The sequence below is a fragment of the Pyricularia grisea genome, assembly GCF_004355905.1.
Source record: "Pyricularia grisea strain NI907 chromosome Unknown Pyricularia_grisea_NI907_Scaffold_2, whole genome shotgun sequence".
NCBI classification, from domain to species: domain Eukaryota; kingdom Fungi; phylum Ascomycota; class Sordariomycetes; order Magnaporthales; family Pyriculariaceae; genus Pyricularia; species Pyricularia grisea.
The window spans coordinates 3555741-3583414 of record NW_022156717.1 but is presented as its reverse complement, the minus strand read 5'-3'; the positions used below and the strand labels follow the sequence as shown (position 1 = coordinate 3583414).

Here is a 27674-nt window from a genome sequence, read left to right as displayed (position 1 = left end):
ATATCTTGACAGAATCGCGTTTTCACATCTTGGAAAATCAAGAAAATCTCAAGATCTTTGCACCTCCAGAATCAACACTCACATTTGAGATTCTCACCTACTTTTCACCTACTTATCACCTGCCTAATATAATACCCGCAGTATACGGCCAGCGTTGTTGGAAACAACAATCATTAGGCCCAACCATTCTTTCTCTTCTATCGAACACGGAGCGCTAGCATCTATTCCACCCTTCCCTACCGGAAACCCACCTGGGGACCAAACGAGAGCTCTACGAGATAACATGGCCTCCATGTCAGAGAACCAAGCTATGGCGGACGGCCAAATCGAGCATCAACTTTTGGACGCTGAGCCAGCTGCCAATACAATGGACGAGACTACTACCAGTGATAACCAACGCCAGCTAGCTGAGCTGGCTCTGAGATTGTCCGGCGGGGGCACAGACGAGAGTGCCATGCAAGTTGGCCAGCCCGAGGTGCCACTGCCTGCCAATGGGGACGCCAACGGGAGTATTCTCCAAATATCGGATCACAATGACGACGGAACAACGAATACCGAAGTCAATGTCGACATGCCGTTGGCCGCAACAGAGCTGGTGGAACCAGAACAACAGAACCAGGAAGAGCATCCCAGCCTTGAGCAAAATACTACCGAGACCATCCAGAAAGCACACAAAGTCATGATCCTCACACTCCCATCACCTCCACTTACCGCGCCCCAAGCCGGTGAAAATGTCACGCACAGGCCCGAGCTTCGATGGGAGACCCGAGACGGTGCTCCGTTCTACCGCGAGCCCGGCAACGCAACATCAAACAATGGCATTGGCAATGAGGTCGAGGGTTGGATGGACGTCTTTTGGAAACCTTCGGGCTACTTTTCTTGGTTCGTACCAACCGAGCAAGAAAAAGAGGTCGAAGAGCAAATGAGCAAGGCGATGCTCCTTGGTGACCTTGCACTTTACTCTTCTCCGGCCCTGGATTACAATCCCATGTACCACGATTTGGTTACAGACCAGAGGTACTACTTCCACAAGCGGCAGCCGGTTTGTGATCCTGCCAAGGCTGCTGCCTCGGCCGTCCGCGAGACGTACCTACAGATGGTGAGCGAACTGGGGAACAAGCGACTCCCTGAGCCTTTGGAGGAGGCTCCCACGCTGTCATTGCCTTCTACGGCAGCAGCTCCGATTCCCGGCACATCTTTTGTCTGGCCGCCTACCAATATTTCAGGGTCTTCTCCCGATTCTCGGCTCTATCCTGAAGCACCCATAAACCCTCTCGACAACGAAATCTTAACCCCTCAACAAGACCCTGCCGTCAAAGACGTCGACGAAGCTGCTGTGTATGGGATCAAAAGACCGGGACCAGTGACGCCAGAGAGCGCACAGAAACGTGCCAAAACGACCCCGTCATCACCGACCACACCCGAGGTCAACGTGGAACCACCGCCGACCTTGATGTTTCCTGTGGCTCCTAGAACTCCCAACGGAAATCCAAAGGATGTGACCGCACAACAATGGGCATATATGCTGGACCTCCACCAGATCAGGCAGGAGCCCCTCATCCGCGACGAGCGGCCTGAGATCGTCTGGAAGGTTTTGTTCGACAAGACCGAGGCTAAGTGGAAGCCCAAGTCCAAGACACAGGCGTCCCCAACGATCGCAGTAGCTAAAGTAACCACCTCAGGCCGCACGCGACCCGTCGTAGCAGCGCTGAGCTCAGCGGGCGGTAGCCAGGAAAATCCCATTTCGCTTGACACGCCAGAGGGCAAAGTCTACACCCCCAGGGTCGGTACTGCCGGCAACCCGATTACAGTTGAGCTGGGTATCGCAGAGGAGGACGTGTCGGTCATCTCACCCGTGAGTTTCTGGACTAGTCCCGCGTCGAGCTCCACGCCAGGCTCTGAACTGTCATGGCCAAAAACACCCGTCAGGGCTTCTGCTCCCTCGCAGGACCCCTTCGCCGCCAGGGTCACCCGTTCCGCAGACAAGAAAACCGCCACGTCTCTGCGCCGGGACGGTTTCGAGTTTTACCAAACCAATGACGGGGAGCTGCTTCGGTACCAGAACATGATTGAGGACCAGGGAGTGGTTCCGGGGACTCTTCTTCCCGACGGCCGCCAGCCCGACCGGCTTCTTATCGACAATTTCCGCAAGGACTCCAAAAAACTAAAGGAAACAACAAGCAACTTCAGCCCGAGGAAGTACACAGTCCACCCGAAGAACACCCCCCTGAACAGCAAAGAGTACTGGGAAAACTGGCTGCAGCACAAGAATCAGGCCACGCCCACGACCGCCGACTCACACACTGCCGCCGCCAGGCAACGCTGGATAGACGACGCGCCCAGGAGCTCGAGCCAGCCCGCCCTGCTGCGGGGGTTCCCCATGGTGGAGATGGTGATGTTTGTCCGAGCCAACAACCGCCAGGACGAGGGAAACTGTTACTGGAACGCTCTGTCGCTGCACATGTACGGCCGGCCGGACTTTGGCGAGCGCGTCAAGCTGGAGCACCTGCGTCACGTCGAGGCCGTGCTCAACACGCCGCAGCACCCGCGGCACGAAGCTTACACCAACGTCAACGCCCGATTTTTCCAAACTAACGCCGAGGGACTGTCGGGCGGTCCCTTTGTCGCCAACATGTGGCAGATCCTGCACCTGCCGGGGTCGTGGACGCCGTCGTGGATGACGCAGATCACGGCCGACGTGTACGGCGTCTTTGTCGTCTTGTACACGCTCAAGTGCGAGAAGCGGCTTTTGGTCACCGAGACAACCACGCGCGGAGCCTACAACTCGCGCCACATCTTCCTGCTCTTTGTCGACGGGAACCACTACCAGCCCATGATACCAAACGAATTCGACCCGTCCGAGTTCCGCTGCCCGCGCCCGTCCAAGGAACTCACCAAGGCTTATGTGTTCGGCGACTCCAAGCGTTGGGGTGAAGGAGTCACTCATGGCTGGCGCAACGACGTATCGTTTGGCAACCGTGTGCCCATGTCGTTGCCTGTCGACCATAACATGGGCGCAACCTATACTGATACAGAGCGGCTCCTCAAGGCCGTGGTGGAAGGTGGTACCGGATCTTGGAAATCGGAACTATAAGACATCGGAAATGGGAACGACAGAAACATCGGAAACGAGACAAGATATCAACTTTAGAAAGGGTAATCAATCAATCCACTGGGGCTTGAAATGCTACTGAAAACATCGAAATCATGATTCGGCAAGGTGGCTTAGCTGCTGACCGACTTTGGAAGAAAGAAACTCAAGTCACGAAGCGAACAGAAAGACTGGGAAATTTTTGGAGTGTTACTATCATCATTATCATTCTGCATTTAATTTTACTCGACCAAGCCGATCAGGACTTGACTTGGGGTTTGTTCAGACGGTTCTCTTGCCCACTGCCCATCAACCTGGAGGAAGCGACCATGGCCGCAACGAGTGCGGCCGGTCGGGCAGTAGGCCTTCTATGTCCGAAAGTCCAACAAGGGACATTTGATCTTCCAACGCTCCGTTAGGCACTTCTTCTGGGATGAAGGAAATACCTGCTACCCAAATGGTAGCATCGTCGGTGAAGTCCTTTGTGAGGACCGTGATAGTGCGCTAATAGCACCTTGGGGGGAAAAAAGGAAAAGAGAATATGGAAAGGATGACGGGAGGACTGATGGTCTCTAAAAGGAACTGGCATCTGGATCACTGATCAAAGCGGTTTAGCTCAAACTAGTTGCATGTTGACCTTTCGTTTCACCTTTTGTTTTTTTTCTTGTTTTTTTTTTAAAAAAAACATATGCCCATAGCACCGAAGACGCCAAGCTCTGAAAAGAAACCGAATGCATACCTTGCCCCCTTACCATTTTGTGAGTCGTACAATATTCGTTAGGCCGCCGCAGACCATAGTAGATGTCATCAAAGGCTTATTGTATGTTTGCTCAATCGACAATGTGCTGGAAAAGGGGCGAGATGGCTTCACCATTGTGGTTACGCCTGATGGCCTCGGCAAGAAGATGGGAAAGGTCCAAAATCACCAGCTTGCTTGCACTCCTTGCCTTCTCAGGGCGGATCGGATAGCTGTCCGTCACGACGATACGGTGGATGCAGTCGCAAGCCTCCAACTGCTCTAGACAATCGCCACCAAAGACGCCGTGCGTTGCCATACAGTAGACAGTCTTGGCACCACCTCTTTTGACGACGGCTTCAGCAGCAGCGATCCAACTGCCGGGCTTGTCGATCATGTCATCGACAATGAAGACTGTTCGATTGCGTACATTGCCGACTAGGGTGATCATGTGTTCGATGCGAGGATCCTTGAGCTTGTCCTCCTCCTCGTCTGAGCTGGCAGCATCCCCAGAGCCACCGAGGGCATGGTTATCTGGCTGAAAGAAGGAAGAGGCGTGCGACATCATCATGGGATCGTCGTCAGGCAAACTTGCGTCTGCCGCAGAGGTGGATGGAGAGGGAAAATCGTCAGGAACAATGTGTCCCTGGAAAAGACGAGCATGTGTAACCTCGTCTGGGCGACCGTCATTCTCATCGTCTGCGTCCTCTCCGTTATCAGCTACATCGCCCTCGACCCCTTCCTTCTCTTCTGCCACTGTCTCGGTTTGTATCGGATGTGACGTGACTCGTGATCTGCCGTTCGAATGTGACTGCGTCCTAACAGGTATACGTTTTGGCGATCCACGGGAATCGGCCACTACTCGCGTCTTTGAAGAGGCTGCTTCTGACGTGCCATCAAGGTTGGGAAATGGTGCTTCGGCAGTGGGTGTTGTGGCGACGCCTCCGTCCTTGGCCGCAACAACAACAGGGTCTGGCCTGTCAAGCTGATCAAGGATCATACTAGCTGACATGCCGCCCCCGCCGCCTCGTTTTTTGTCGGTAGTAACCATGCCAAAGTTAAGCTTCAGGGCATCTGCTAGCGATGTTACTCGCTTTGTGCCGCCTGCGTTTTTCGACACAACGACAGCCTCCCGCCAGTTTGATACGTTGAGCCTTATCCACCTAGCAATCAGAGGCTCGGCGTGCAGGTTATCGACAGGACACTGGAAGAAGCCCTGCATCTGGGAGGCGTGCAGGTCGACTGTGATGACGTGCTTGACACCGGCAACGTGTAGTAAATTGGCCAGCATTCTTGCGGTAATAGCTCCTCGATGTGACTTTTTCTTGGATTGACGGTTGTAGGGGAAGTATGGTAGTACAGCTGCAGATTGAGGGGCTTCATGTTAGCGTTTGCCATTTCGCTTCAACCAGGGCGAACAACCAAAGCTTGATGATTGGAACAAGGCGAGAGCAGAATTCAAAGACTTACCCGTAATCTTGCTTGCTGAACCTCCTTTGCATGCCGATATCATGATCAACAACTCCATAATGGTGTCGTTGATCTTGGGGCTGCCGGATTGGACGACAAAGACATCCTTCTCTCGTGTGCTTGTGAGGATTCGGACGCTGGTTTCGCCCTGCGCAATTGATCAAGTCGACCATGTCAGCCTTGAGGAACCAATCCAGGATGAGATTGGCCATTGCTGGCGCTGAATTGCAAGCAAAATGACAGCTTCTCGTCGCCGCTGACGATGGGCGAGACCACCAAACCACCTCTCTCTCTCTCTCACTCAGTCCGCTGCGAGGTCGGAGAGGGGCCAGGAACAAGCAAACATGGCAGTTGGGTACCAACATTTGAGAATTGGGTGAGCTCGGCCTCAGCCGGCGCCATGCCCAAGTTTTCACATATTCGTTTGGTGAGGTCGGGACACGAGGTACCCGAGAAGATCAGAGTGTTGCGCATCTTGAAAAGGAGTAGAATCTCGGTTTCAAAATTTCGCGAGGGGAAGACGAGGGAAAAGCTTTTCAATTGAAGCACGGCCCTTGACCAGGGCTTGGGGCAGACGGGGGAGGTTGGATGGATACCAACCCAGGCTAATCAGGTGACCGTTTAAATCAATAAATCACGTGCGACCTTGTCTTGCACCACCACTACCACCACCACCGCCAAGGGAAGGTGTGAGATACGACAGGTATGACAGGTGCAACAGGTGCAACGGGAAAAAAAAAGTCTACACACGAACCATCCCATAAAAAAGTTCGCAGTGAAAATTGCATCCAGCAAAACGCGAACAAAGTCACCATGGGGATCCGAAACCTGGCGACAAACATCAAGCCCTATTCCCAAGATTGCGTCCTTGACTCCAGCTCCAGAATTGTCATTGATGGGCCGAGTCTCGCATACCACATAATATCCTTGTGTTCGCCTAGGCAGGGAGCCACGACACCCTTCCAACAGCCTAGCTATTATCTCCTGGCGGGCACAGCTTTGGCATGGCTGCAAGAGCTGGAGCGACATGGCCCTACGGTGTACGATCCGGCTGCATAATTCTCCTGACTTATAGTATGCACTCCAATCTGACTAACATAACTGTCTCGATGTTCTTTCAAGTGCTGCCATATATTTCGATGGACACTTGCCGCGACGGAAGCTGGCAGAAAGGCTCGAGCGATCCACTAAAATCTCTCGGCAGCTGAATAACTTCTTTCTCTCTACGCCCCATGGTGTTTCAGAGATCACACCACGCATTACCTCAGTGGAAGCCGTCAAGCTCTTTTCCTCGGATGGCAGGCTGGCGACAAGCACCCCCTCTGGCTCGGGAACATTGCCAATTCCTTCGTTCGCAGTCGGCGCCATACATGACGCATTACGCCAGTCAGAGCGGTATGGATCCTTGACAAAGCTTGTCCCAGAGGAGGCGGACTGCTACTGTGCAGAGTCTGTACGTCTCGCAGGGGGCACCATCTTGACATCAGACTCGGACTTGTTAGTCTTTGATTTGGGCGAGGACGGCAGTGTGACGTTGTTCCAAGACATTGGAGCTCCAGCAGCTAGCAAGACTCCCGGGTCCGCTGTTGGTTTCCACACTCGGACGTACACTCCTGCAAAGATAGCCAGTAGACTCGGTCTACCAAAAGCATATGGCTTATCCGCTCTTGCCTTTGAGATCCATATGGACACACACATAAGCCCAGGCAAATTACTCGAAAAGTCGAAAAAGTCTGCCGCCATCAAAGCAAACCCAAAAGAGTACGAACTCTTCATGGAACAGTATCGACTATCCCCTCAGGACATAACTACCGCGGCCATGCTTTCCCTCGAGGAGATGAAGCCAATGGATTCAAGGACCTCGGAGCTGGTCCTTCAATCCCTCGGCCCTGTGAATGCGAGCGCATCTGAGGTTGAGGCCAGTACTGGCGAGGCTTCAAATGAAATAGCCATGTTTCTTCCTGCTCTCGTAGATGCATGGTCACGAACTAGCGCGTGGGAAATGAGTACCTCTGTTAGGGCGTTAGCCTACAGCATATTCCAGCTTGCCCAGGACTCAGTTACCAAGCACAGCCAAGTCCGGGAGTACAGGCGACTAGTGTCAGCCAAACCCAGTGGCACGCTACTCGACTTGCCCAAGGGTGATGATGTCGAAGTCTCTTGCACAAGGTTGACAGAGATTATCACAAAGATCCGTTCTATCATGACCAGTCAGGACCCCTCCCTAGCATGGTCTGTCTTTGGATTGCATGAAGAACTACGCTGCTCCCAAGAGGCGGGAAAGCAGCCCCTCGGGCTACATGTCCTCACTTATTGGACCAACTCAGATGGCACCATCCGAGACACTGCCTCTTGGGACATTCTTCACTTCGTCGCACAGCTCAATGGTCTTTTCTACTCTTTGGGGATGCTGCGACAGGCGCTCGACCTTGTTGCTGGGCGTATGTCTTTCCCCTCTCCCGCTCTGAAAGATCTTTCAGACCAGATTTGTCACATACCTCATATCACCAAGTATTGCTCAGTTCATGACGTTAAAGATCTTCCACAAAGACTAAAATCTTCCTGCGGGCTGGATGCCCTGAAAGAGATTGCCGACTTGTCAGGGTCTATTGCTTTTGACGACAGACCGAAGCTTCAGGGCAAGAGTAAGAAGAAGAGAAAACGAACAGCGGATGCGTCGGGCGCAAGGGCTAGTCCAAAAATGGCCAGCAAGCCTCGGAATATGTTCTCACTATTGGATTCCGTGGGTTCAGATTGAATTTAGGGCTGACGATTCATCATATAAATGAGTACATGATCACAAGATGCGTTTGAATAGGCTATATAATGATATATATATAGTATGTACGAAAGTGATTTGTGGAAACTTTCAATAAATTGCCCAACCAGCTACTCAGAACCCTATCAACCAGGTCCAGCCTGATCTGATTTCTGAGTGGTTATTTAGAAGCAATCAAGTAATTATATCGAATATACACATGACGTGCAATGGCCCAACCCTGGGGCCGCAGCAGTCGGAATATTTTACTGGCCTCCTCCCTACGCTACCGAGGATAGTCGGCGAAATCAACGCTGTTGTTTTTGGCCCAGACTTTTTGGCCATCAATTCTGGAGTGATTTTGTAGAATGAACTGTCTGTGAAGGTTCCAACTAGGCGTTATTCTTCGCACACGTCTTGCTAGTATCTGTTCTCGCGGGGTGACATGGCAGGTCCGAAGTCGGTGATGGGTGTTTCGCGGTCGCCACTGTTGTGGAAGAAACGGATCAGTATGTTTATCTTGTGCACTTTGTGTATAATATCCCGAAATGTACTTGACAAACCTTTCGGATCGTGACGAGGAGCCGCACACGTTGTCAATCAAACGCAACGCATGCATTGTGCCCTCTAGCTGATGGGCTGTGGTTTCGTATTTCCGTTTGTAATATTTGTGAAAACGTTCGTTGTGTTGCGAGACCTCTCGTAGCCTGGACAGCTCCCGATTCAGTTGATCGGCCTGAGCTCCGAGTCTGGCAATCTCGGCCTCGTGTTGAAGATTCTGTTTCTCCCAATAGCTGTCTCTTTTTATGGATTCCTTGGCGGTGGACTCTATGCTGCAGTGATCCCCCAGGTGGCTCTCACGGGTGTTCGATTCGTGAGTGGTGGACGGGTCTGAAAATCCACTCCCACACTTAAAGCTCTCACCCAGGGCTTTGCCTAGGGAGTCGATATCGGTCAAGTCGAAGACACGCCCACGACGCTTTTCAGCGGTCGTTGTGGCCCCAATAGTCGCTCTATCCTTGGCTCTGCGGACTGTTTTCAAGTCGGCAGCAGTGGCAGGGTTGGACGAGAGTGCCTGGTTGCTAGAGCTAGCAAGCTTCTGCATGTTTACCGCTGCCGCGTGAAAAGTGTTTTGCTGGAGTAGTGGGCCGCGGCTTGTCGAAATAATCGGACTGATGTTCAGCTGGGAGGATCTGACCCATGCACGTCGTTTCTTGGTCAGGCGTCGCTGTGCCTTGTAGTGATGAACATTGACGATCAGGCACTCGGTCGCGCTCTTGATCCAAGCCATGGTGCTAGTGGCTGGTCGTCGCCTCCTTGGAGTTGTCAGGCTAAGGTTGTCGGAGCGGGTGATCCTGCTGTCTCCCGAAACTGTTGACAGATGGATCTTTTTGGCACCTCCATCCGAGGGGGCTCCATAGCTCGCCATTTCAGTAGCACCATGCGTGAGGGGATTGTCGGGAGTCGACATGTCTATACGGCGATGTATATAAAGCTGCCTGAAAGATGCTCCGGGATCTGACCGGCAGCAATAGAAGTTGCAACAAAAAAGTCTTCGAAGTACTGCCCTAGGAAAGGCAATGCTGGGAGATGACAAGGACAGAGCGAAAAACAGAAAGCAAGAGAGTCGGGAATTTATTTAAGGACAGCAAGGGTCTGGCCAGGATTCAAGGAAGCGTAAACAAAGAATTCTCAGAAAATGGCTTGACAATTCATTGTTTGATGTACGCGTCTTCAAGAGGGATTGGAACAAAGAAACTTTATACAGCTGTTACTAAACCACAAAGGTTATAGACATCAAAGCGAACGGGAAAGCCAAACTCTAAGTTCCAATACGATTATCGCCATGTCCATTGATAGTCGTTGCTGGGAATCGTATCTTTCAGCCATTTACGACTTGAATGGTTGGTTAGTGGACTTTTCATGTGCAGCAATTCTTGGCAAAATCCTCCCATCATCAATCGACCTTTTGGTTCAGTGCAGAGAGACTGTTTCATCACTGTCGCCATTGTGGACTGTTTCGAGGTTGTGGCGCGAAGATTCCAGCACCGGGCCGTTGGGTTACTTAAGAAGATATGTTAAGTCAGCTCGGATTGTGATCACAAAGGGTTGTAAGAGTCTTACAGCTTGGTTTCTGCGCTGACGAGAGTCCAATAGCCCCGCCCGGGAGAGCACCACTTGTACCACTTGTGTTCAGCCCAAAGCCGTTGCTAGTACTGGCACCACCATACCCAGGGTTGCCGGGAACGCCGTTGAGGTGTTGATGCTCTGATCTCAGGCCATGATGACGGTCCTGGTTGAGCAGAGGCGCACCACCAACAACCAAGCCTGGTATGTTTGACAGTCTAATACCGGCGGTATTGTTTGAATGGGTCCTGTGCTCTGGAGTTGCTGCAATGCCTAGAGGATCGCAAGAAACGCGTCAGTGCCAGTCAGTGAGAGTTAAGAGACGAGATGTGTATACGCACGATCACGTCGGAACTGCTGGTCCCACGTGTTTGTTGTTCTTGGTTGTAAACCTCCATGAGGTCTAACGTCGTCAGCCTGTTGTTGGTAAAACCCAAGTCGCTGGTATCGATCTGCAGCTACAGGTGTGGCACCGATAGCTGCAACTCGATCCAAGGTTGTGTCAACCGCCTCGGAGGCACCATCTTGCAGTGAACCCAGCATAGCCTTGCGTTTGAGCTTATCGTAGAGCTCCTGAACTTGCATGAGCTTTTTGTTCTTTTCTTTTAGCATGACGAGCAGCTCGTCGTTCTTTCGGCGCACAGAGTCACGTTCCAGTGTGACCGCTATGGATAAGATTAGTAAACTCGTGTGACATTAATGCAGTCGAGAGTAGATACGTGAGAACAAGTACCGGATAGCTTGTCAGACAGCATTCCTATCTGGCCATTTGCTTCTCCTGTAATCTTGTCCAGCTCAGCTCTCGACTGTGAGTATTTTTCCGTCAATGTCTGCTCAAAGTAGGCATGATAGACGCTAGGATCAGGAAATTGTCAGTCTGAGAACCCTAACATCAAGCTATCGGGAGTTATCAGACAGACATCTCTTGGGCCATCTGATACTCCCAAAAGTTCAAGGCAGCATTGGCACAGTCAATCACAGCGACCGGGCTCAATCCACGCAAAATGCTGCCTTTATAGTCATCTGTTGGTCTTAGATTGACATGAACTGCGTTGTCTGGACCCGGTAAGGGCGAACGACATGCGGGACATTGTCGAAGATGCTCCGCGCCTGGAGTGATCAAGTTGCTGCGAGAAGCGCAATCAACACAGAAAACATGACTGGTCAATTAGCAGTTGTCAGCATCAAAGAAGATTAGGTAGCAATATGGTAATCTGTTCAAAAGTAAGATTATTACAGGCAGCTGGTGACGACAGCTTCGTCCTTCAGCTCTGTCCTGCACAGAAGAGTGTTGCACTTCAGCGACGATTCCATCAGGTCCAAGCGATGGCTTCAGAACCATCGAGAGTAAACGGGGAAGGTTAATAGCAGTTTGTTCAAATCCGAGTAGAGCAACTTTGATATTTTACGAGCCTTTGATGGTAAAAGACGGTTCTGAGATTGTAAGATATGATGTATCTCTCAGGAACTGAGAGGCTCACTATTGAAAAGTGGCGTAGGTTGTCGTCCTCAAAGCTCCCTTGTACCTGAGCTGATCTTGGCTGCCATCTGGTTTACGTAATACATCCATCCCCAATCACAACAGACAATCGGGTGGGGTAGTTCCCCGCCAGCTCCGCACGGAGCTGAAGCTTTCTTTCGAGCGAGCATTTGCCCTGCACGGCAAGCCGGCGACCGGTGAAGTACCGCTGACGCGAGGTGGGGCAGCCCCGGTTCCAAGAAGCTGTAGGCGCGACGTTCGGCCGATGTTTGACGCAAGCTAACGGAAGAACGATTCCTTTGTCTACGTAAAAAACCTACCTTTAGGCATTTGATTTTTCCTAGTCAGAAGCAACAAAACAACGTCGACACTAGTCAATCTGATTGCCATCAACAGAGCAAGGAGCTGTGAATTCCCCCCAAATATCATAATTCACCGCCCGCTGGGCCCTCGGCCATCATGACGGAGGTGATCATGACACAGACGCCCCCTGTCCTCAATGGGCCCTCCGAAAAGGAGAAGAAGTACGACAGACAGCTGCGACTTTGGGCCGCCAGTGGTCAAGCGGCTCTTGAGTCTGCCAACATCCTCCTGGTCAGCTCTGGTGGTGGAACTGTTGGTGTAGAGACCCTCAAGAACTTGGTGCTGCCCGGTATGTCGAAGCAAGCTGTCTGCCTGAATCTTCGGATATTGGCTATTTCTTTTTTTTTTTTTTTTTTTTTAACGTGTCTGACGTCCTGAAATTGCTGTGGCAGGCATTGGTCAGTTTACCATTTACGATCCGGCCACAGTGTGCGAGTCCGATTTGGGAGTCAACTTCTTCCTGGATGAGGATTCACTGGGCAAGTCAAGAGCACAATGCTGCACAGAGATGCTGCTTGAGCTTAATCCTGAAGTCCATGGAGAATGGCACCCAAACAGCGAGGTACATGTCATCCCTTCGACCGCAATTTCCAGACTTTCAGGGGTTGATCATGTGCTAACCTTTAGTGTTTAGCATGGCGCTCTCACCCTTGCGCAGCTTCTTGAAAAATCGCCAACTTTTACCATGATAATCTATTCCCACCCCATCACTGAGGCTGACAAGGACCTGCTCTGGACTTATGGCAGCCAACACAAAACGCCCCTTATCTCCATGCATTCGGCAGGGTTCTACTCTTACTTTCAGGTCAAACTGCCCGGCGCATTCCCAATAGTAGACACTCATCCTGATGAGACCGCCACCACCGACCTGCGACTGCTTACACCTTGGCCAGAGCTGCAGCAGTTCGCCAAGGAGCTGACGCATAATATCGACAGCCTAGATGATCATGAACATGGTCACCTGCCGTACGTGGCGATCCTGCTCCACTATCTCGACCAGTGGAGGGACGCACACGATGGGCGTTATCCGACGACATACGCAGAGAAAAAAGAATTCAGAACTCTTGTGTCACAGGGGACAAGGATAGGTAACGCCACGGGACCAGAGGAGAACTTTGAGGAGGCTGTTGCTGCGGTGCTGAAAACTATATCGCCACCTTCGCTACCAGATGGCTTGAGGGAAGTGTTCCGATACCTGGATTCTCACAAAGTATGCGACTCAGATTGAAACCTAGGAATCCAAGACAAGAGAAAAGCCACTGACTTCATAACAATAGACAGAGGAAAGGACAGGCTTCTGGCTCATCGCAGCGGCTATACGACAGTTCTGGGAGAACAACAAGTGTCTACCTGTGCCAGGCAAGGTGCCCGACATGAAGGCACAGTCGAATGTATATGTCCGCCTTCAAAACATCTACAAATCAAAAGCCCGGAAAGATGTAGCCGAGGTCCTGGACATTGTACGGTCATACCCTGGTGGCGGAGAGGTCGATCCTTCAGGGGTGGAACTGTTCTGCAAGAACGCAGCGTTCGTCAAGCTCATCAACGCAGCCGAGGACGGGACCAACAGTGATCGGCTAGCAAAGGTTGTGGGTAAGTACTTAAGCGCCCTTTGCCACCATTAAAGTTAGAAGACCGGGGTACTCGCGGCCATTCGATATTAATTCTCGCCACAGAGGCCGAACTAGCCAACGATGCCGTCGCCGAGGCGAGCATGATGCCGCTCTCTTTGGTCCCAATATACTTGGCACTGTCCGTCACCGCACACGACCCCACCGCCACAAGGGAGCAGATTATGAGTGCTATCAAAGACTGTGTGCCTAGTGTGGGTGATCATGAGCGGCTATTGGAGGTTTCGGAAGAGGTTGCCAGGGCGGGAGGCGCAGAGCTTCATAATATCTCGGCCTTGACGGGCGGCATGGTCGCGCAGGAGATGATCAAGATCATTACAAAGCAATACATCCCAGTCGACAACACATGTGTCTTTGACGGGATTGGGAGCCGCTGCCAGACACTTCGTCTCTAAAGTGGGGAGGGGGGCAGGACAGCGGCGGAGCACACCAAGAGCCCGAGGTCCTCGACGCGAGCTCAGCTTGTACGGCTGATGAGGATACGCAGAGGTATATTTGGGCTCTGATGACGAGAGGTTGTTCTCAAAGTCGCATCGACAACAAACCGCGCAATCTGGCTGATTTGGGCGTTTGTCGGCACTGATCTTGCACATCCGGGCTTTTATGACACAATTTCTCACTGCATCCACACGTTGTGTAAAATTGGCCCAGAGACCGAAGCATTGCGCTACGTACATGTCAGAAAAAAAAGGTCTGGAGAGACTAATCAGAGACTAGAGTTTCTTCCCCGGAATATTACGAATATGCATAGGCGCAGGTTAAGGTTCATTGGGAGGTTAAGAAATAACAAAAGTGAGCAGTTACCCAGAGCTATTTTCGTGCATTCACCGCCAAGGGCATTGGCCAACTGGATATTTACTTCGATGCTCACCCGTTCCGACCAAGTAATGTGGTTTCTGGATGCGGAGAATAGACCGGACCGCCAGTCCGGGAGAGCACGAGGGCAATGATACCCTGCCCCATACGCCGCGCACTGGGCAATGTCCGGGGTAAAATAAGCAAGAAATTGAACAAGTGGCACACTGATACGATTCCAATATCTTTTGTCAGTCACTAATGTTGCGTGACGAAATTGCAGACTATGTAGGCATTAGAGGAGCAAGATCAAGTCAAACTCTTGCTCCCGTTCCAAGCACCCAATTATGGATGCGTGTAGGGGTGGTGCGGGTTGAACAAGGGAAACAAGTGCCGGAGCTTTTAGTCGAGCGAGGCTGATATCACTCCAGGGCGGTATACTCCCCATCACCTTCTGACCTATTACATCGAGTCTGAGATAACCGCCACCGATTCGACCATGTGCATCCATTGAAGCGGGTGGGCGGTACCTGGGAGACGAGGCAAAAAAAAGAGAAAGAAAAAAGAAAAGAAAGAAAGAAAGAAAGAAAGCCCTGATCCGCGGCTCATTACTTCAGATGAACGTTGTTTTTTTGGCGCACATCTTGCCTTGTTTACCCAGGTTATAGGGAGAAGCCAAGCTGTATTAATGAAAGCCACAACGTGTCGAGGCGGAAATTAAGAAGGACCTACTGGTGACGTCTGCACGGCGGCAAGAAGACGTTTGACGAGAGGCAAAAAGATTATCAAAAAGAAAAATAAAAATGGGTGGGCTATAGCCAACACAAAGCTACGCTCGCCACGCTACGTAGTCTGCTGAAACAACAGCAATATAGAATATCCTGCAGTTAGCCTTTTTACCTTGTTATGGGGGGAAACAACAAAATTGGAGGGTCATGGGGAAATATGGGAAGGAGAGAAAAAAAACACACACACACACACACACACACACACACACACACACACACACACACACACACACACAACAGCCTGCCAGCCCCGGAGGACCCCAGGCTTTCTTTTTCGGTCTGACGGGAAATCTGGCCGGGCGATGGATACATCATGACGATGTGCCTGGTGAAGCCACTCTCCACTGGGGCTGCAGGTGCTACTCGGTACGGAAAGCCGAGAGTGGGTTTGTTTTAGGGGGTGTGAGATTTTTTTTTAAAAGAAAAGAAAAAAAAAAGAGAAAAAGGGGATTTGAGAGGAAGAGGGGAGAAGGGGCGTATCTTATTATCCAAAAGGCGTGGCAAGTGGGTGTGTGTAGTACCTGAAAAGGGTTCAACCGGTTCGGCCGAGCCGGCTTGCTTGTGGGGAGCAGAAGAATGGAGGGCGCCAGGAACGACGGCCTTAGTATAGCGGACAAGAGACGAGGATGAGTGAGGGAGGAGTAATAGTATACTTCTTTGGCTAGTCTTCTTTGGCTAGTGGTAGTAATGGAGTGGGAACGGGTTGGGGCTTGAAAAGGGCCCCAGTACGAAATCTCCCCGTGGGCTTCCCGGCTGTCTCTCGGCTGTAATACATCCTAGGAATATGAGTGGGTGCAAGCAGGTCCATGACGTTTATCATTGGGCAAAGGCGTTAAATTAAACAAGGCGGGACCCTTTTCTTGGACGGGCCAAAGTAGAAAAGAACAGCTCAAGAAAAGGACAGCGGCTTGAATGGCGGAGGGAGGTATCATCGTTAAGAAAGCTGCGGGCCGCGTTTGTAAGGTCAGGTGCTGCCAAGCAGTGCAGATGCATGGGAGCGGTATTTTCTGGCCCCCCTTTTTTGTCAATTCCCATGTTGGCGACTCCCTCTTTGTGCGGTTCACGATTCCGTCTAGGATTATCTGATCCTTATTTTTGGGAATTTTGGCCGCGGAGGTTTTGTACCTTCATAATTATCAGGATTTAATGCAGCTTATGTGAGGGATTTCAAGAAATGCAAGGGAAAGAATGGTTCGCAACCTCTTCCTGTCGTAGGAAGCAGAAGAAGTGAATAGAAACGAGTTGATCGGGTCATATTGAAAAAAAAAGTTGGAAACATCCGATCAATTCTTGGTGATGGATACTACGCACAAGCTTAAGTGAGGATATATTCCAACCGAAAAGAAAATGGAGACCAAGGCTGATGGATGCTGCAATCACGATCATCGAGAGGGCCACAGGACCTAGGCAATAACCACTGGGAGCGGCAGAGAATTAATTTACGTGTCTCTGCAGTCCCGAAAACGCCTTAGTTGCCCCTGTAATCTTGGACACGGGAATGTTTAATGTGTGAATGGTTGCCAAACCCGAACTATTACTACGTATGTTTATAAGTGCCTATATCATAACCGGGTCCAATTAAGAAAACCTCGCAAGATCCCTGATAGTTGATTGCCTCAGACCAAGACAGGAGGGGTACGGGTACTGGCTCCCAGGGATTAGAGGCAAATCAATCCTGATTTGCCCTTGTTTTTTTTCCTACAGTACGTATTATTGTTTTCTTGTCTGTTTGCTTTTCATTGTTTTCTGTTTCTTTTTTTACTCTCTTTTTTCGGTTTGTTCATCTTCAGCCATTTTCTTCTTGAGAAAGGGGTTTGTTAGCCGAAATAATTTTGCTCCTTTTTCCCGTCTTATGTCCAAAGATGCACGTGTTGAAGACTCCCATGCATGTCAGCGGCAAACAGTCTGGCGAAGGTTGGATGGCAATATCGCCTCCCTGTTAAGCCAGTAAGCCAGCCAGGTCACGTTGGTGATCTACTCTTTTATTACCATGCAGCAGGCTCGGTTTGGTTGAGGCCTGGCTGGCTTGGCTATCTGATTTACACAATGCTTCGGCTTTGTGTGCCTGGGGTGCCGAAAGTCAAGTTAGGTAAGATGGTACTTACTTCGTATCTACCTTAGGCAAGGTACCTTACCTGGGTAGGTGCGAAGGAAACGAGCCTGAACCAGCCATAAAGTAGAACTTGGCTAGGATTGGGCAGGCGTTACTGGCAGATTAGACTATTTCTACCAGTCTAGAAGAGGCCAACCTAGTTAGGTACCTGAAAGGCATGTGTCTTGGTGTCTGTTTTGGTCAGGGCAAGGGAATGATGCTTGCCGATCAGGGTTTCCATACCTTCCTTCTTTCGTCTGGCCGGCAAGGTTGGGTTTAGCGTCACCCAGAAAAAAAAAAAAAAAAAAAAGCTCGACGAATGACACTCGGGCCGGTCATCGAGCATGATCTTCGAGGTAACTTCCAAACGAGACGCCTGCGGGGGCACTATGGACCAAAGAAAACTTACAAATAAAAAAAAAGTCTTGTCACCAGGTGATCACAGACTGCTTAAGCGCATGTTCGACGGCCAGAAGGAAGCTCGCTTAAGGCCGTCCAAGGTGCAGAAGAGATCGTCTGCAGGCTTTGATCTTCTTTGCTGCCGGGCCAAGGAAATGTGGACCTGTGGGGGGAAAACGTTAACGAGGACAAATGGGGGCCAATAAAGGTGGGAACCGTCGACATGTCTTGATGTGCCGTAGCAGGGGTGGGCAGTTGAGAACAGCCGGTGACGGACTCTGGTCTGGCGGCGACATGCATGTATGTAGGCGCGCTCCAAAGCTATGGTGGAGTTTTTAGGGAGAAAGGGGAGAAAGAAAAAAAGAAAGAGAAAGAGAGAGAGAAAAAATGCTGTGTCGCCATCGGTTGCGCTGGCTTACTGCATGTACCCCAGGCTCGCTACAACGCTGTGCTGTGTTCGCTACCAGAACCCGGGCTCTCGTCATTGACATTTTTTGCTTTTTTCCCCTTCTATTTCTTCTGTTTCGTTTCTTCACCAGCTGTGACGAGAGTGGCAACCGATTAGGTTTACCGGTAGCCCTGAGGCGGTATACTACAGCCTTGTGCAAGCAATTTCGGTTCCTAGTGATATTCTAGAGACACGGCGGTCTAGTCAAGAGGGATCTTGAGCATGTGTCTACCACGTACAAGTTACCTAAGGAGGTACTTTAGTTCCCTTTCAGTCTCGGAGATTCTTCCCTAAAAGGAGGGGAAATATGGAATCGCAACCGGATCTAACGCAGGATGAATGCGCAGGCAAAAAGAAAACTGGAAATGAATAGCTGCAAGAACGCGTGCAGTTATGATAAAACCATGGATTTTCCAGACGCGTTTAATCTCCACTTTTCAATCCGAGGCAAGACACCCGCTAAGCCCATCAGCCCATTAAAAACGGCTGCCCGTTTCACGCTGTAAAAATATCTTTTTTTTGGTGGTTTTTCTTTTCTTTTTCTTTTCTTCTTATCCTTGCCCCTCGGGTCGTACCTGTTTCTTACCTGTCAGTAGCCGGTATACTGTACTTATCGTGATTGAAACGTTTTGGAGTTGCTTCTCTTCTACACCTTCGCGACTTGGACCATTTCTGGACGGACTTCCTTGCAAGCTTACTACCTGGTATTGTTGTGATGTGGGCAGGATCGCCCAATAGGAGTTTGTGTCCGGGATCCGCACTCTCTGCTATATACCTATACTAGTGGTGATATTATGATTATGGATATGACTTCTTCAATGCATCAATAATATGAGGGGCATTTCGATCGAGTACCAAGGATATGTATATGTTGGATTTAGGTACTTGGTCCTTACTCGTAGAATATCTGTAGGTGTCCACAAAGAGAGGAGGACAGAAGGCCTTTTTTGTCTGCAAGGTGACATCCCCCACTTTAGCCTACTACCCCACACAAAAAAAGTTGTGGGGGACGGACAAACTCGACAACTTCTGCAGAGGCTGCCCGCCACTACGGAGCCTCGCTTCGCTCTTGCGCCCAACCTAAGGTGCGTATGTGCGTGCCTTACCTAAACCTCTAGGTGTCAAGTGTGCAGTGCATAACATCACTTTGTACCTTCCTAACGCTAAGTACCTTAACCTCCTTCCGTTGGTGGCGTTCTGAAACAGCAGAACATGAGCGAATCCACATCTTTCTATCCAATCTTGTCTTGTTGCAGGGGCGTTCATCGTCTCCACTCGCTCACCTTTTTACTTCTTCTTTCTCACACACCCCAGCACCAGATCGTTCGCCGCAACGTAATATTCACGATGCTTTTATTTTTCCTCGTCCAGGGCTAGCCGGCAATCGCCAACGTCAAAGCGTTTGTACATCTAAGCGACAGTTTCATCATTTGATATCTGCTATACTTGTGTTTACAGCTGTTTTCTATCTCTTTCTTCTGCTCTTTCTTTGCATTTTCTTGTTCTTGTCCTATTAATATGTATGTTCAGGTACGTGGCACTCCTTGCTCTGCCGTCATTTAATAACACCCGCGGGTTATGGCAGCTACGCCGGGGCGGCAAGGGACAAAAAAAAAAAAAACCTGACATTCCCAAATATACACCAAATCCAAGGTGAGTTCGGCTGCCAAAACCCACTGAGCGGCTGGGCATGATTATTACGGGAGAAGTCATCGGCATGGACCCCGAATTCCACTTCACCCATTCAGTAGTATTTCATGACTGCTTGGTCTTTCTTTTCTTTTTCTCCCCCTGCGGCATTCCCGTGGTGACAGCGGAGTGGCCGTCTACCCACAGTATCCTTGTATCCGTCTGTTCGCTTCATGGGTTTCTACTGCGACCAGGACTAATTACTCTAGACTAGTTCTACTGTAAACGGAACATTTCCTCAACTCCCTTGCAGTCTTCAACATTGGCGTGTACCTTGCTTGGCCTATCACTGACTTCACTTCTTTTACCTGAGCAAGGTATATGTATGGGCAAGGTACCTGAGTGGCAAGCAGCCACGGTACATACCCAAGGTAGTCACAGACACTCCCTGTTCGGGCAAGCCACACGGCATTGATCACCATGCACCTACCAAGTTGAATTAGTCCAGAGTCCCTCATGGCCACACCCCTATCCCCACCATATACAGTACGGTAAATAGACACACTTCTTGATACAGGTACAGTACATGTGGTTCCTCTGCGCGTCCCGCCTTTCCTCGAGAGCGTATTCATGTACTCTACACCTCTTCGGGCCACTTTTGGGGATTCCTTTCCTCATTAGTCTTGGGTTCCTGGCATGACCGACCCCATGCGTTGTCGAACGCGGGGCCGTTGGAACTAGCACGCAGTTATAGCGGACCCAGATATTACAGGGGATCGTGCTCTCTGCTTCTCCACATTCTCCATACCTCGACTGGAAACACCCTTGTCGTATCGGATATTGTTCCCTTCCATCCTTTCCAGATGCCCTCCCAAGCCCCGACAGCCAAGTCAAGCAATATCGCATCTTGAAGTTATAAACCCTCATCCTCCTTCCATAATTTCCCTTGTGTCTGGGTTGATCCCTTCATCACGCCACCCCTCTAACAAGCTATATTGCAATACAGACCTACTTATATAACATTGTTGAATACTTGATCGACTGCAAGCAGTCCCTCTAGATCTCTCACATCGTTGTATATAACACGAACTATCAACAAAAAGCATAGTTCATACCTGCCATCCTGCTTCGGTATCTACTCAAGAGCCCTTCCTCAAGCCTTGCCACTTCTTCCCAGGTCCCTTCATCAATTGCATATATTTTCCCCCGCTTGAAAGCTCTCTTCTTTTCTTCCGGTCAGCATGGCGCCGGCAACATCTCCGGTCCCTACTCAGGGCATGTTCCATACATTTCAAGGAGTCACGCCCCGCAAGCAAACGTCTGAAGCTCCTGGGAGTCCAAAAACTGCCAACCCAGTCAGCAATTCTAAGCGCATCACCACACCTCACGCCTGTGCAGAGTGCAAAAGACGCAAGATGTAAGTGAGATCGGCACCACCTGTCTTATACAAGAGTGTGAATGTGGCCATGCTAACCTGACCTCATGATTTTCCATTCTCCAGCCGATGTGATGGACAGCAGCCTTGCGGTCAATGCCTATCAAGCCGTGCTCCCAAGAGGTGTTTTTACGACAAGCACAGGCAGCGGGTTATCCCATCAAGGAAGACGCTAGAAGCACTTTCCCAGTCATTAGAGGAATGTCGATCCATTCTCAAAAGACTATACCCGAACCACGATGTCCAGTCTCTGTTGCCCATGTCCCGTCATGATCTCCTCGATCTGCTCGATCGCCCAGGACTCGAAACCACCGCCGCGGCTCTTCCGTCACCACCTTTAAACACCTCGCCGCTCAGTGACGACATTCAGTCCCCTCTCTTCATCAAGCCAGACCAGGTTCTTTCGAGTCTCGAGCAGATGCCATCCAGAGACGCGGAATGGGACGAAGAGCGCAGGGAGAGAGATGCCATTCCGGCAGAGGCCGATGATGTTAACGCATTGTCCCTCACCATGGATCGACAGGCTTCGTACCTTGGAGCTTCATCTATCAAGGCGGCCCTGATGGTTATGCTCAAAGTTCAGCCTGGACTGAGGAGCACTCTCTCGGCGCCGCTCAACACTGGCGAGATGCCGCACAACTACCCGTCTACCAAGTCGAGGGCTGGCACCCACAAGGACCCCCAGCGGATCCCATGGTCCTGGAAGGGCCAGACACTGATAGATGCCTTTTTCAAGCGGATTCACGTCTTTATCCCCATGCTGGATGAGACAACCTTTCGCGCCGACTATCTGGAGGGCCAGCGCTTCGACGCCCCATGGCTAGCTCTCCTCAACATGGTGTTCGCCATGGGCAGCATCGTTGCCATGAAGTCGGATGATTACAACCATGTCACCTATTACAACCGCGCAATGGAGCACCTTCCCATGGATGCCTTTGGAAGCAGCCACATTGAGACTGTACAAGCTCTTGCAATCATTGGTGGCTACTACCTGCACTACACTAACCGCCCCAACATGGCCAACGCAGTGCTTGGAGCTGCCATCAGGATGGCGAGTGCTCTTGGTCTCCACCGAGAGTCTCTGACCCAGAGTGCCGGCGATGTGCTCGTGGCTGAGACTCGGAGACGCACCTGGTGGGTCTTGTTCTGTTTGGACACATGGGCAACTACAACCATTGGTCGACCATCATTTGGTCGCTGGGGCCCTGCTATCAACATTCGGGTGCCCGAATTTGGCATCAACGCTGCGCGAGACTCGACACACCATGCAGGCATCCTGCCAATGATCGAGAACATCAAGTTCTGCAAGATCTCAACCCAAATACAAGACATGCTTGCCGTCTCGCCGCTACTAAGGACAGATGATCGTTGCCATTTGGACGCTGCCCTGGTAGACTGGTACGCCAACATGCCATGGCTCCTTCGCACGACGGACCCCTGCGCAGAGCCTCTATACATTGCACGATGTGTCATGAAGTGGCGATACCAAAACCTTCGGATGCTCTTGCACCGACCAGTGCTCTTGAGTCTTGCCTCGAGTGGCTCGACCCACGCAGCGGAGCACGACATTGCAGCCATTGAAACCTGCAGGGACCTGGCACAGCAAACAATTGAAGACATTGCCAGGGAATGGACCCGCAATCAAATGTCTGGGTGGAACGCAGTCTGGTTCCTGTACCAGGCGGCCATGATCCCATTGGTATCAGTATTTTGGCAGTGGAACAGCGCGCGAGTGCCCGAGTGGCACAAGCAGATCGAGACGGTCCTAGAACTCCTCGATGCAATGGAAGACTGGTCTCTTGCAGCGAGGCGCAGTCGCGAGGTCGTATTTCGCATGTACGAAGCATCACGCAATCTGCAGAGGCAGCAGCAGCACCACCGTTCACAGAGCCCAGCCGACTCTACAACATCATCACATCACATGGGAATGCCGGGCGGGCGCACTTCCCCAAGATTGATCATCGGGCCATCGGCAGATACTGCCGTTGAGATGCCACACATGTCACCGATCGGCATAGTTGACCCCGAAAGTATTATGGGAATTATGGGGGTCTCAGATCAGCAGAGCCTTTGGGATCTGGATGGTATGCTCTGGGGACAGCACGACGAATTTGACGCCGGTGCTTACGGATTTCACGATAACATGATGATGAGTATGGATTACAACATGATGGGAAATGACATCCCAGTCACGACGGCCGCAGCCTTGGACCACGGCTATCCCTATGTCCATTAGCGCATTGTTTTAGCTAGTGCGCTATTGTTTAGGTACTACCAACAAAAAATTTCATCTGATTCTACGGAAAAAAAAAAAGATGTCGTCCAGTCTTACCCCGCAGAAACGGCACACAATGGGGAAGGGGAAAGTTGGAGTGTGGGGTTCTGAGCATGACAGCGCATAGCTGTCAAGGGTGTGCAGCCGCCGGTACTTGCTGGGAGCACCACATATGCACACGCCCCTGGGGGGGACGACTCAAAACCTGCAGCTGGACTGACGGGAAAACTGTTCCTGGGCGGGTGGTTTGGTGGGCGTGTCCGGTTATTCTTTTTTGGATCTTTTCTGCTTGGAGGCGGCATTTGTTACATTCGTTCTCGTTCTTTTTCTTTCATATTCTTGCCCCCTCATTGTACAGATGGCATTTTCCGGGGTGCACTATTCGGAGAACGCGGGGTGCAGATGGAAAGACAACTGTCATCTATCTGGTCAACTCTCGTGGCAGTAGTGCACTGGGGGGGTTTTTTTTTTTCTTTCCATGGACAGGCATACCATGGTTCTTGTGTAAGCGGACGTTGAAAATACCCGAAATGAGTAACGAGATACATACATAACGGCACATCTTCTTTCTAAATGATACCACTTTCTTTTTTTCCCCTGTCATCATACATTCAAATCCCTCTCCCATTCTTTTAGGAAAAAATCAAGAGAAAAGTTTTTATGATCTCCACCCTTTCGGGGGGAAAAAATGTACAGGCCGAAATCACGAGCGTTTACCGGCGGCTACTGAACGTCGCTTAAAAAATTGTATTCGTATATACATACCTTACCTAGGTACATAACCAAATCTCAGGAACAATATGAGCTTGTCTAGTCTAGTCTTAATCTAGACTAGTTTCTGGTTCTCTTTAAATTGGAGACGTAGAGAATAAAGTGACGACGCAGCATTGAAGGAAACGGAATAATTACATGGACGAAGCCAGTGGCAAACAACCAGCAACAACTACCCTTACCTAGTTCTTTTTTTCCCAATGCAACAAAGCCATCTCTCGTGTCATGGACTTGGTTGATGATCATGGCCAAGAAAATGGTAAACGCAACCGAGGTGTCATGTGAACAAAAGACGACAGCGCAAGCGAGACCCGGTGGCGATAAAACAAACAAAAGAGAGAAAAAAAAAAGAATAAGAAACAAGACCATGGATCGGTTTTGGGGTATCGTCATTTTCTTCTTTTGGGTGGGTGTGGGATGCCAAGCTGATCGGGCTGTTCGCACTTTGCAGACCAGGACGATTCCGGACTCCGGATATTGAATTTGTCCTTCGCTTTGCCTCGGTACCAGTTTCCATTTACTTTTGTGTTTTTTTTGTTACTCTTTTTGTAAACAATATCTCTACATTGGGAGATTTTCACGAATGTCTTTGTTGAGGATTATGAGTAATGCTGATATCCAAGACATGGCTTGATTTTTTTTTTTTTTTTTTGGGAAAAAATGAAACAGCTCAGTCTATTGTGGAAATTACCAAAAAAATAGTTTCCAAAATGCAGACGAAAAAAAAGGAGTGACATATCTCTGTTGTTCGGGAACGAATCCCGTCGGGTGGGTTCAGAGATGGGGAATTTTTGCGTCAGGGGAAGAGGGGGTTTACTTTTCATTTTTCTTCCCCCCTCCCTCGGTTGGACAGCCGGCTTTAGGGCTTCGAAAAAAAAAGAGGCTCATATTTCCCGGTCCAGCTAAAGGCGAAATTAAAAAAAAGGGATTAGACTCGTGCCGTGGTGCATGTTTATGCTTACATTTTGTGCTGCGTCTGTTGCATTCTTTTTTTTTTTTTGGTACTCGTTCTTTTATGCTATAGTTCCCCTCACCCGTGATTCCATGTCATCATCTTGGGCCCGTTCAGCATAACTGATTACATGGAGATACACCTATCATATAATTCTCAAATCAGAAACTAAGACTTTGCTCAGATCTGGTTTCAAAGCCCAGCCACTTTTACTAAAATTATTCCATCGCGACCATTGTGGCTTATATTTGTATACTCTGAGATTGGAAAGATGGGAGGGCGTATCTATCTTCCTAGAGGTGTGCCACAATAAAAAAAGGGAGGTGGGAGATAGTGGCTATGTGTGTGTGTGTATGTGTGTGTGTGTGTGTGTGTGTGTGTGTTTGGGTGGGGAAGAGGTGTATGGGCAACAAACAGCGATGCTGCTTCCCCAGACTTTTCCCCCGATCGCCAACTAACCTAACTGGCCCCCAAAGCTGATGCTTCCCTTTGTTTTGGTTACCTTTTTTTCCTCTTGGTTTTTTTTCTCTCTCGCAGATCAGGGCCCATTGGCGCGTCTCGGTGGGTGTGATGTGGTCAGGTGGACAAAAGCATATGAGAGTGTATCTGGGGGATGCGCAGGGTCGCTAACGAACTTGCATGTTTAGCGAGGAGGCAAAAAAAGGGAGAAAGACATAGAAGAAGCCCCAAAAGGACCATGAAAGAACAGCAAAAGGCCAAACAGTCAACTTCTACAAGCACCCATGGAAAAAAAAAGTTTGTTAGGACTGAATGATCCGCCTCAGGCGGTGTGCGTATGGGTGGGTTGTGGTGTGTGCGTATGTATGTATGTGTGTGTACAATACTACGTATTTTGAAGTGGGAGTAGACGGCGAGCGGGAAAGACTTTTGATGCAAGTGTGCCTGTTTTGTGCTCCACAAAGTGGATAGAAGACTTTTTTTATATTGTCGAATAGTATGTGAGTGATTCGACCGTCCAACCGGAGAATATCCATCGGTTTGACGGCCCCTTTTTCGCGGATGTGCGCCATGGATAGGTAACGTGAGGAGAAAGGTAGGGGACCCTTTTTGGGAGGATTTTCCTGCATGGGTTGTCCACATTAGGGAGGGTGTGAAGGATGATAGATGGATGGGTTGTCTTGGTTTATTTTGTTGGGTCTGGATTACTGAAAAAATGTGTGTGTGCTGTGTGTTAGTTAGTGTATGGATAGTGTACCACAAATGTATTTGTGTGATGGACTAGGAGCACCCGAGGCTAGCCTTGAGAAGCCGAGTTGGGTCTGGGAGCCTTTGTTGAACACAGGTTGACGAAGTGTGGCGATATACGATATGCATACCAAATGGGGGTTGGTTGTCATGTTCTAGACTATAACAACACATGCTGTTGAAGGCCCGAAGATGCGGCAAGTGATTTGAGTTAGTTGGTTTATAAAATTACAACATTCAATGATTTGTTACTTGGTATAAAAGAGTATAAACCCCCAGGGTGGACGATTTTTAAGCTCTACTGAATACATCCTTTTCTCTGTACCAATACGGAATATGCCCAGAAAAAAAATATATTAGAAAAAACCTCCGCAAAGAACATAACGAGCATGGTATAAGGCAAGGCATTGACGCTTATGGATCAATCGCTTGTTGATGTTAATTTAAAGGGGGCGTGTGTATAATTAAAGTGTCGTCTGTTCTCATCAGAAAAGAGACAAAAGAGACAAGGGCCCTGAAAACCCCTGACCCTGACGACTACTGCCGTGGTGGTATTTGCTAGGTTGCCCACCCCCTCTCTACTACATATACTTGTAGGCCCAGCCTACCACCCCCGGATTTACCAACCCCACAGTTGCCTGATTGGTCGGAATCGACTTTTGCCAAAATGGCTTAATGCAATCTGGATTGACGGCCCGTTAGACGACGAACAGAACTCTGATTGATGATGAACCTTCTCTCCTTTCTCTGTCTCTCTCTCCATGTGACAAGCGGCCGCTAGCATGAACCCCCCTAGTCACAGTCACAGCCACTGCCGACCATCCCGTCATTATTTTCAAGTTTCTTTCTTCCCCCACATGGTACGGTACGGTACGGTGCGGTACGCTTCATGGTCGGGCATCACAACATTGAAAAAAAAAGCATACCTATACGAACCATAAATCTCAAAATGCACAACCAGAAAAAAAAAAAAAAAAAAAGATTTCAAGTATCACGAGGCGAGCATAATAAAATGCATAAAGATATTATTGGTCAATTATGCGATTGGATACGACATGCCATTCCGTGTCTGACTGAGCCCAGGTACCTAGGTACCTACCTAGGTAGGCAAGGTAGTTTTGTGCCAGGCACCAAGAAGAATAAAATTGCAAAGTGCGGGGTTACAGGCAGGTTCGACACCCGCCTTTACCTGAAGCAACCTACCAAGTGTGGGAAGGGGAGAGAGCAA

At 50.0% G+C, this 27674-nt stretch overlaps 9 protein-coding genes across 9 annotated transcripts; 5 read left to right on the top strand and 4 right to left on the bottom strand.

Moving 5' to 3' along the window:
- Positions 1-283: 283 nt before the first annotated feature.
- On the top strand, positions 284-3094 carry PgNI_03658 (uncharacterized protein; the record flags this gene model as incomplete). Its single annotated transcript, XM_031123712.1, has 1 exon — positions 284-3094. One exon carries the CDS (start codon positions 284-286, stop codon positions 3092-3094), a length of 2811 nt encoding a protein of 936 aa, XP_030984765.1.
- A 189-nt stretch (positions 3095-3283) lies between these two features.
- PgNI_03657 (uncharacterized protein) lies at positions 3284-5853 on the bottom strand. The gene is made up of 3 exons (XM_031123711.1): positions 5661-5853; positions 5298-5445; positions 3284-5189 (listed from the first exon to the last, which is right to left on the bottom strand). Exons 1-3 carry the CDS (start codon positions 5769-5771, stop codon positions 3922-3924), a joined length of 1527 nt encoding a protein of 508 aa, XP_030984760.1. The 5' UTR covers positions 5772-5853; the 3' UTR covers positions 3284-3921.
- Positions 5854-5999: 146 nt separating this feature from the next.
- On the top strand, positions 6000-8325 carry PgNI_03656 (uncharacterized protein). The gene is made up of 2 exons (XM_031123710.1): positions 6000-6337; positions 6420-8325. The coding sequence occupies exons 1-2, from the start codon at positions 6003-6005 to the stop codon at positions 8053-8055; spliced, it is 1971 nt and encodes a 656-aa protein (XP_030984761.1). The 5' UTR covers positions 6000-6002; the 3' UTR covers positions 8056-8325.
- A 150-nt stretch (positions 8326-8475) lies between these two features.
- PgNI_03655 (uncharacterized protein) lies at positions 8476-9526 on the bottom strand (the record flags this gene model as incomplete). Its single annotated transcript, XM_031123709.1, has 2 exons — positions 8476-8542; positions 8619-9526. The coding sequence occupies 2 exons, from the start codon at positions 9524-9526 to the stop codon at positions 8476-8478; spliced, it is 975 nt and encodes a 324-aa protein (XP_030984762.1).
- Positions 9527-9760: 234 nt separating this feature from the next.
- On the bottom strand, positions 9761-11663 carry PgNI_03654 (uncharacterized protein). Its single transcript, XM_031123708.1, has 6 exons — positions 11420-11663; positions 11103-11342; positions 10916-11037; positions 10524-10847; positions 10180-10455; positions 9761-10119 (listed from the first exon to the last, which is right to left on the bottom strand). The coding sequence occupies exons 1-6, from the start codon at positions 11494-11496 to the stop codon at positions 10052-10054; spliced, it is 1107 nt and encodes a 368-aa protein (XP_030984763.1). The 5' UTR covers positions 11497-11663; the 3' UTR covers positions 9761-10051.
- A 215-nt stretch (positions 11664-11878) lies between these two features.
- Positions 11879-15416, top strand: PgNI_03653 (uncharacterized protein). The gene is made up of 6 exons (XM_031123707.1): positions 11879-12314; positions 12418-12587; positions 12660-13235; positions 13303-13618; positions 13702-15112; positions 15196-15416. Exons 1-5 carry the CDS (start codon positions 12122-12124, stop codon positions 14049-14051), a joined length of 1605 nt encoding a protein of 534 aa, XP_030984756.1. The 5' UTR covers positions 11879-12121; the 3' UTR covers positions 14052-15112; positions 15196-15416.
- A 2105-nt stretch (positions 15417-17521) lies between these two features.
- PgNI_03652 (uncharacterized protein) lies at positions 17522-18051 on the bottom strand. The gene is made up of 2 exons (XM_031123706.1): positions 17741-18051; positions 17522-17588 (listed from the first exon to the last, which is right to left on the bottom strand). Exon 1 carries the CDS (start codon positions 18028-18030, stop codon positions 17782-17784), a length of 249 nt encoding a protein of 82 aa, XP_030984757.1. The 5' UTR covers positions 18031-18051; the 3' UTR covers positions 17522-17588; positions 17741-17781.
- Positions 18052-19395: 1344 nt separating this feature from the next.
- Positions 19396-20265, top strand: PgNI_03651 (uncharacterized protein; the record flags this gene model as incomplete). Its single annotated transcript, XM_031123705.1, has 3 exons — positions 19396-19698; positions 19764-19831; positions 20185-20265. A coding segment is annotated over one exon (300 nt), but the record flags the coding sequence as incomplete, so codon positions are not given.
- Positions 20266-20559: 294 nt separating this feature from the next.
- On the top strand, positions 20560-24529 carry PgNI_03650 (uncharacterized protein). The gene is made up of 2 exons (XM_031123704.1): positions 20560-21224; positions 21309-24529. Exons 1-2 carry the CDS (start codon positions 21049-21051, stop codon positions 23476-23478), a joined length of 2346 nt encoding a protein of 781 aa, XP_030984759.1. The 5' UTR covers positions 20560-21048; the 3' UTR covers positions 23479-24529.
- Positions 24530-27674: the final 3145 nt, after the last annotated feature.